The sequence below is a fragment of the Triplophysa dalaica genome, chromosome 16, assembly GCF_015846415.1.
Source record: "Triplophysa dalaica isolate WHDGS20190420 chromosome 16, ASM1584641v1, whole genome shotgun sequence".
NCBI classification, from domain to species: domain Eukaryota; kingdom Metazoa; phylum Chordata; class Actinopteri; order Cypriniformes; family Nemacheilidae; genus Triplophysa; species Triplophysa dalaica.
The window spans coordinates 19,814,612-19,824,057 of NC_079557.1; the positions used below are offsets into that span (position 1 = coordinate 19,814,612).

The 9,446-nt window shown below is 40.3% G+C and overlaps 1 protein-coding gene across 1 annotated transcript; it reads left to right on the plus strand.

The window, feature by feature from the left end:
* The first annotated feature begins 485 nt into the window (after nucleotides 1-485).
* sh2d1ab (SH2 domain containing 1A duplicate b) lies at nucleotides 486-3,532 on the plus strand. Its single transcript, XM_056769203.1, has 3 exons — nucleotides 486-675; nucleotides 1,116-1,179; nucleotides 2,622-3,532. Exons 1-3 carry the CDS (start codon nucleotides 539-541, stop codon nucleotides 2,775-2,777), a joined length of 357 nt encoding a protein of 118 aa, XP_056625181.1. The 5' UTR covers nucleotides 486-538; the 3' UTR covers nucleotides 2,778-3,532.
* The last annotated feature ends 5,914 nt before the right edge of the window (nucleotides 3,533-9,446 follow it).

Here is a 9,446-nt window from a genome sequence, read left to right on the forward strand (position 1 = left end):
GGTCCCAAGTCCACTGGACCCAGCCATCTATTCCTTGTCATCAGTGCTCCCAGTTTTGGCTTCGTCTTTGGTGTGTTTTGGGCACACTCTGCTGGATGGTTCCTCCAGATGTCGTTATAGCCACACCAGAGCATTCCCAGAGAGACAAAAAATAATCTGTTATATTATTATAATATAATTATTATTACTGTTTTGTGTTGTCCTCCTGAAATATAACATGTTGAGTAATATTAAAGATTTACATACCTTTTTCTTTACATAAATATGTACATTAAATATTAATGCATAACTTCACATAAATAAAAATTGGCAAAATTGTACCTTGAACACTAAATTCTCTGCATGCTAGTTGGATCATTGAGCTGTAGAGATATCTGAAATAACCATTCAACTGACATTTTCCAAGCATTTGGCTTTGTTGCAGAAAATTAGTCCATTTTTTGAAGAACGTATTTCCTGCCTTGTTTCATCATTTCCTGCTCAAGGAACAAACAGCACATGCTCTTTGGGGTTTTGTGAGAACAATGCATGCAGCACCATGGATTTACTTTCTGTTTATCATGGGGCCATCAGCCGAGAAATGTGTGAAAAGCGCCTGTGTGAAGTGGGCAAAGATGGGAGCTATTTGATTCGAGACAGTGAGAGTGTGCCTGGGTTATACTGCCTGTGTGTTCTGTAAGTTCTTCTGAAATCTCTGCACTTTTTCATGCTTCAATAGACTACTTGAATATTTTAAATGTAATAAAATGTTTTAGTGAAGTACATTAGTTAACACGGACTAACAATATTTCTCAACTACAGCATTTAATTAGTTTAAGTAATTTAACTCTAATTCTAATCTTCAACTTTTTATAATTAAAATGAAATGTTTGTGTAAAAAATACTTTATTTTACTAACAGTTAATGTACAATGAACAGTTTTAAAGAATGGAAATTTTTACTAAAAAGATGAATACATTCTGTATAAATATATTGTTAATACTGGTTGATAAATCACATCCGCTACCAGATCAAACTCAAGTGCGATTTCTACTACCAGCACCATGCAGCTTATTACATTGACAATTGTCAGTACATACATGCCTTCTTCACTTTACTTCATGTGTGTTTTGCAGGTGTAAAGGCTTTGTCTACACATACCGTATCCAGCAGGATGCAGCGGGCTCCTGGGCAGCTGAGGTATAAGACATTTTAAGCATAAATTCTTACACACAATGAAACCTCATCTCATCAATGGATAAAATGCAAAGAAATTAAGTTATTGTCATTGTTAGTAAACACTGTGGTTATTTGCATGAACATTTCTGGAAAATGTGATTTAGGGAACCATTCAATCAATTGTAATTTTTTATCAAATCTCAGGTGCTAGTTCTAGCTAAAATAGCAACTTTGTTGATTATTGGTCAACAGAGAATGGTCTTTAAATGGCTGATTTCTAACCTTTTACTACAAACAATATATGAAGAGTTTGGTTCCAGTATGAGATATATATTTTTTTAATTAAATGTTTTTATTCGGTTTAGTTTGCTGTATTTTTTGTAATTATTGCCTTAAATCAAAACAAACCAACTGCAGTTTGATTGATAGTAATTGGAATGCTCACAAAAACATGTTAATCCGAGTTATCTCATTTTGAAACCAAACTCTTCATTTGATTCTCAATATCTAGTTTCTGTCTTTCAATACACTATTTTCTATTTATTACTACTATCCCTAAGGCTAAACCAAGGGTGTTACAATATGGTCATGGTTTTTAAAAAAGGAAAACATCACAGCAAATTGACAAATTGTTTATCAAACCAAGAAAAAAAGGATCTATTTAAAAAAACATTTTCAATTGACAGTTTAGATAAAATGTATTTTTAAAGAGAACCTTTGTAGTTAAAAGTCCTTCATCATTCAGTAAAGAGTGTTCAATTTATAGAATAAATTATTAAATGTTTGTGGTCACTCGACTGAAATGTTTTCTATTTAAAAAAAACTATGATAAGTGTACATTTGTTGTATAGGCAAAGCGGGACTAAGTTAAAATATTATAAAGTTATAGTTTTTATAATTTCCCATACTCACACTAGTACCAAGTTTGGTGATTTTTAAAAATTATTTTAATAATGAAAATGTGAAAAATTATGATTCTAAACCTTTCACCAGTAGTTCACCTCAATATTTAAATTCTTTATCATTTACTCACCTTCATGTCGTTCCCAACAAGTATGACTTTCTTTCTTCTGCATAATAAAGAATATATTCTACAAAATATTGGCAACCAAACATTGTTTGCCCCCATTGACTTCAGGAACAAAACCACTGATAGAGTTCTAAAAATATCTTCCTTTTTCACAAAAGGCTAAGTCATAAAAACGTTTTAAACCACTTGAGGGTGAATAGATTAATTTTTTTTCTTATTGGGTGAACTCTATTTAATTGAATCAGCAATAAATCAAATAGAGCACAAACTACCTAAAACCCAATTGTAAATTGAGCACAGACTTTTAAGTTCATTAAGGCATATTTTTCAAACAAAGTCACTGTAAAATATATATATATAAATTAAATTAAGTCATCACACTCTTGCCATTTAAATAATATTTTTTCCATGATTTTTTTGTCTTGTTTGACAGACGGCACCAGGTCAGAATAAACGCTTGTTCCGAAAAGTCAAGAATTTAATAAGTGCCTATGAGAAACCAGACCAGGGCATTGCTTTCCCCCTCATCTACCCTGTAACTGTCCAGAACTACCGTCAAGACCAGAACATTCAGCATAACCAACCTTAGAATAGTGAAACAACATATAAGCATGTTGAAATATGCATTGTGTCAAATTTTTTGTGCTTCGATATAATACGATACGTTTTGTATACATAACCAGTGCTGTACTGTAGCTATGGGTGTTTATATCGTTAAACCATAGTTGTAAAAAATGCCACCTTTATTTATGTATGAAATGTGCATAGTGTTTGGAGGCTATTAATAAAAATAAATAAGAGTAGTAATTTATTCATGTATGACAAGAGTTAGCATAAAAACTATTAAATGCTGCAAAATGTCACAGTTCCAGTGGAACACTAAGGTTATGCAATATAATTCAATATTAATACTGAAAAACTATAAATCATTGAAAAGCTCTAAGAAGGTAGTTTTTATATTTCAGAACTGTTCTGCAATAGAAGTCACTTAGGAAAAGTAATTTTCTCCAATGTCACTGGGCCCATTTGGTACCATTATAAATATAACATATTTTATTGTAAATCTCAAAATAAATCTCAAAAACTTCTATATCATCGGAAAGCTCCAAGAATGTCCTTTTTATGTATAATGATGAAATGTATTAATTTGTCATATGTATGCAGCAAACCATTGGAGCCTATATGACACCTAGTGGCAGTTGTTGGTGTAATGATAAAACGTATCCCAGAAAACATTTTTTATATTAGCCTTCAAATTTGAAAGTATGTCTTTAATTTTCTGGTGTTTTTTATAAGAAAAGTTTTTGATGAGATTTTTTTGTAAAATAAAACAATGTTTATTTATTTGTTTTTTATAGTTTCTTCTATAACACAAGACCAATATTAGGTCTTTAGATATAAGCATTCCAGAGTTACACTCATTTAAAAGTTGAACATAACTTTTAGCCCCACCCTAAAAAGGGGGAAAATGATAAAATATCCAAACATTGGGCCTCATTCATGACACACAAGCAGAACGTTTTTTTTGTGTAAATCGTTCGTAAAGTCGTTTTGAAATAAATTTTAGGATTCATGAAAATGTCTTAATTTTCAAAATGTTAGTTGGTACGGAAAAAAATGTACGCCTGCTCAATACCACGTGTAAAATAATACGTAAAACGGCACATAACGTTCTTTAATATTTTAGACAAACTGACGATACTACATTTTGATGCACTATGTATCATAAAAACATTTAAACGATGGAGAAGTTAATATTATTACTGCATTTCATATTCAGTAATTTTCTTAAAAAATAACATACTAATAACAAGTAGGCTAACTGTTGCTGATATTTAAAAAAAACAGCAAGCAACGCATCTCCGGAGTACTCGAAAGCTGGTCATTTTCAGAAGAGCACCAGGTATTATTATTTTAGCTGTCTAAGCACTTTGCTGGATACGTATTAAATGATTAATTTATTGGGAAGCATAAAGCCCATTATACTCTTATCCAGTTATGCAATACAATTTTGCCAAACCAGAATAAAGTCCAGAGGAATCGTCTTGGTTACGTCTATAAACCTCAGTTCCCTGATGGAGGGAACGAGACGTTGTGTGGAGAACGACAGATGTGGTTCGCCCTTGAGAACCAATCAACTCTGACTACTATATGTAGTAGAAAAGGCCAATGAAATTTGGCGAATGAAATTTGCATGCCGGTCTCCGCCCCCGGATGTCCGGTATAAAAGGAAGCCGGCGTGCAGCATTCATTTACCTCTTGTTCTGAAGAGCCTGAGAGCCTCTCACGACTGCGGCAGAATACGATATGTGTTTGTGGCATAAGGGACACAACGTCTCGTTCCCTCCATCAGGGAACTGAGGTTACATACGTAACCAAGACGTCCCTTTCTGTCGGTCTCTCGACGTTGTGTCGAGGGGTTACCTATGGAAAACTCCACAACGCTGTATCGCGTCACAATCTCTAGCGAAGCGACGGTCAAAGGCCTGGGCATGTCAGCTCGATGCTTTCGCAAAACTGTAACCTTCCAGTGTGGTGGTTGGGGGTTTCCAGAGCTTTCTTGGAGAAAGATGGGTACAGCACTGACCGGTAACCTCTCACGGACGGAGGCCTTAGCTTTCTACTGGCGAGAGGCCGTCCGGCTCGAGTTTACACCGGGTAAGCGCAATTTCCTTAATCAGGGATGCGCAGCAGAGGCCACCTCCTACCCGTGGGGAGGAATATGGTGGATATAGGTATGGTCTCGTCCTTGTAGGAGAACGCATGGAACATGCGGACTGAGTAGTTAACCGCGAGGTGGAGGTCCACCTGGGGAAGCTCATGGGTTACCAGGAGTGGGAACCATTCTCATGAGGATACATCAGATGGAACAGCCCACGGAGGGGGTGTTACAGCGTCCGGTAGCACTAGGTCTTGTAAGAGCTATCTGTGATAGGTCATATGGTGTCCCGGCCTAAGGGGGAAGGCTGCTCTGCCCAGCCAACCCCCAGGGGATGCTTGCTTAGTGATGGATGGAATGCCTGTTCTTAACCAGTGTTTGTTAAGAAGGAAGGTTGGTGAGGTACCAGTTTCTTAGCCATGTGTTTGGGTAAGAAAATAGGTAGTTAGCACACTGACCCAACCTCTTGGAGGGTGGGAAGGTGCTTTCGCAGGCATACGCCCCCCCGGATGCCAGTCCTACATGCACCACGCAGGACGTGGGCTGACACCGGGTTTACACGAAGGTTGTTAACCCTTGTGAAGGTGTTCAACCCCTAGCACTACAGATGTCTGCTAGAGAGGCGCTTCTGGCCAGTGCCCAGGAGGTGGCTATACCCCATGTGGAGTAAGCCCTCACTGCCAATGGGCATGGGAGATACTGAGATCGGTATGCCGTCCTAACGGCATCCACGACCCAGTGCGCCAGCCTCTGCTTGGAGACAGCCTTCCCCTGCTGCTGTCCTCCAACACAGACAAGGAGCTGGTCAGAGCTACTGAAGCTCTGTGTGCGGTCCAGGACACAACACGGATGGGGTTGGGTCTTCCTCCCCGATGGGGAGCACCTGCAAGTCCACCACTTGGTCCCGGAAGGGAGAAGTGGGAACTTAAGGCACGTGTCCGGGCCTGGGTCTCAAGATAACGTGAGAGTTTCCAGGGCCGAATTTAAGGCAATCCAAGCACACAGAGAATGATTGGAGTTCCTCTACCCTCTTGAAGGAAGCGAGCGCCAACAGGAGGGTCTTCTTATTCGTCAGGTGAGGAAGATCGGAACCTCCGAGGGGCCCAAGAGAGTATGGAGCGAAGATGAGGCGGATTCCGCCCTCTCGTGCCCCTTAGGAAACTGTGGAAACTTGCTCGCAGTGCGTGCAAGATGTGTCAACGAACGCTGCTTCAGCGTCCCCCTCCTCGATGAGGGTGCCGCACCCAAGAGAACAGCAGGACATGCCGCGCTGGAGAATGCTCAGTCCTGAAAAGGATCTTTTTGAAAATATCTCTAACACCTCCGGAACCGCCGAGAAGCCCAGGGGAAGGTCGCTGCAGGTAGGAACGATCTGCTGCTCTACGTCGTTGATCCGGCATTGTAGAAGAATTCATTGAATTCGTTTTGTTCGTAGTCATGAGCGAAGGCTATGAAGAGCAAAAGGTAAATGAATGCATTTCATTCGCCAATCAAGAGTTGATTGGTTCTCAAGGGCGAACCCCATCTGTCGTTCTCGAGCCCATAGAACTGTACATGAGAAAGTTGTGAAATTTGGCACACATATACAGGGGTTAAAGCAAAAAAAAATCCTGAGCCTGAACTCTCTTTTTGCGGGATTGCAAGAGGAGGATTATTTGTCAAACAAAAAATGATTTCCTTTGAAAATAACTAGTAACAAAGCGTTTTTGAGCTTCTCAGACAGACATTTCATAAACTTTGATGGTATGTGTATGGATCACAGAATGACTCTAAAGAAGTGGAGGCATAATTATAACCCACAAAACCATAGTTTTATGCGAGTCTGGTATACAAAAACATACCAAACTCAACCAAATTCGTCATAATAAAAATCCTGCTTTATAATAAGACGAATAAGACTCACATTTTAGGCCAAATGAGGTTGGAATTTGGAGAGCAACATAAAGTAACCAGATCTACAGTATGATGAATTTTACATATACATTTAGTTCAAAGCAACTTATAAAGCGATATGTCATACAGTTTTGTAAACTATTTTGTTCTCTAGTAGTAATGTAATCATTAATTTCATAGGTATTAATGGTGATGATATGGAACAAATCACATCCACAACCCACAGAAATGAGATCACAGTTGGTCAAAGCAGGTTAGCATAAATGAGCCCTCAAAAAAGGAGGGGTTAACACCTTTTTGAGCTTGTTTGTATTTTTTTATAATGATTAGTGGAGGCAGATTTATTTTCCATTTTTAAACTCCTATTTTGCACTGTGAAACGAAAAAAATATTAATTTCGTTTACAGCTAAAAAGGTTACGGAGTCAGCAGTGAGTGGTTCTCTTTTCATTTGTTTGAGTCATAACCACATAGAATAGCAGGAATATTAGGCTGCTGTCACCACGGGCGCCAAATGGGGGGACAAGTTAGTACAATTCCAAGGGCCCATGAGTGACAGGTGCACCCAAAATAGGTAAAAATTAATATAAAATTATTAAACTATCATCATTCAGTATATATATTTAAATAATAATAAAATTAATGATCTCTTTGTTTTTGGCAGTAAAAGTATAACATCCCCATTGACCAAAAAGTAAACATCCATATTGACCGACCGCCTGTCACGGTGGGGGGCCGGGAAGTAGAACCCAAGTGCAGGCAGACACACGGATGGGGTTTAGCAGGATATTTATTATACAAAGCAAGACAAAAGGCAAAACAAAAACCCACGAGGGGGAAAAGAGGACAGGATAATATTTAAACTGAAATAAGGACAAGGACTCACTAGACTACACAAACACTTAAAAATACACTACTCTAAACTGACAGGACACGAGGTAATAATAACAAGGGACATCGACTTCACAGAACAAATGACAAGGGTAACTCACAAGAAAGGATTCCTGAACTAGGGTATAACTCTTAGAAATACGGACAGAGAACAAGGTATAGTACATGTATATGTCACCGATGTTAGGGCAGAGGGTAAATAACCACACTCCGGAGGAGCAGACACCAGAGGACACCAAGAGGCGGACAACAAGAAGTGAATTTAAAAGGGTAAGTATTTTATTAATTTAAAACAATAAAAGCAGTGATGCGAATGTTCGTGGGTGAGACAGTGGCTTTCTTCGCCTCCTCGGATGTGTTCGTGAGACAGGCAGCCGACAATGCTCAGACTCGGCTAGTGTGTAAGTTCACAGAACAGTCCAGGGGAGGACAGCAACTTTTCTTCCCTGGGGGACAGACAACGACGGGTTTCGGGCTCGGCTGGTGTGTCCGTACACAGAACAGTCCAGGGGAGGACAGCAACTTCTCCTCTTCCCCGAGGGACAGACAATGACGGTGTTCGGGCTCGGCTGGTGTGTCAGTTCACAGAACAATCCAGGGGAGGACAGCAACTTCTCCTCTTCCCCGAGGGACAGACAATGACGGTGTTCGGGCTCGGGCTCGGCTGGTGTGTGTGTTCATAGAACAGTCGGCGGAAGGACAGCAGCTTCACCTCTTCCCCGAGGGACAGACAACGACAGGTTTTCGAGCTCGGCTTGAGTCTGTCGCCACACCGGGCGCAAAGGAAAACCTGGACACAGCTTCAGACAGATCTATTTAAAGGGATCTTCATATTCAGACGTCAATTGTCATTCATCTCAGTTTCGGAAGAAACACAGTCGTTAGACCTCACCACACTCGTACATAAATCACTCTTAGAAATCCTCACGTGTGTACATTTCACTCTCTCAGACACTGCAAACTCACTTCATCTCCACAGTGATTAGTCGACCTGTTTCTCCTCTCGCTGTAGGGTGAATGACTCCAAGGATGGCGACTTCAGAAGATTGACGTGAACACGGTGATCAGCGGTCCTCTCCTCTGCTGTGTAATCAATTCCCAATAGAACACCGATCAGACACCGAACATTCAACTCTCTCCTGTTACGCCGCCGTCAAGACACACACCAGCCCAGATACACCACACCCTACTGCTTGCCCAGAACACCACTTTTATGCACCCTTGTCCTGAGCGCGTGCTTCAATGAAGCGCAGCTTAATTTCCTTCAGCTGCCGCTCATTATGGCCAGCAATCAAGCACAGCCAAAGTTGGGACCAATGAGGGATTTTTGAGTCTCTGGGTTTTTCCACCCGGTGACATATATTACACGTATAGTACAATCCACGAGCACAAGACAATGAACATGAGGATGATTTAAAGGGTAACAAACACAGGATGATAATAAGAGGCAGGTGTGGATAATGAAACACTGATGGGAAAGCTATCGAGACAAAAGGGCGGGAAAACACTGACGAGACACGGAGAGAGAGAGAGAGGATCTCTAAGGTCCAACCTCTCTCTCCACAAAGAACCTTAGACTATGTCATGGCTCCGCCCCAGGACCAAGAATAAACAAGACAAGATGTCGGAACCCAAGACATAAGCCCCCCCTTCAATGGACACCTCCAGGTGTTCATCAAGGGGTAGACAGACAAGACAAGACGGATTGGGACAACGACAAGAACCAGACAGACAGGGTCAACATGACAAGGGGCAGACAAGTGAAACAATAACTGGGTTGGGGTGAGACAGTTGAAACAACAAGCATGGGAGGGGG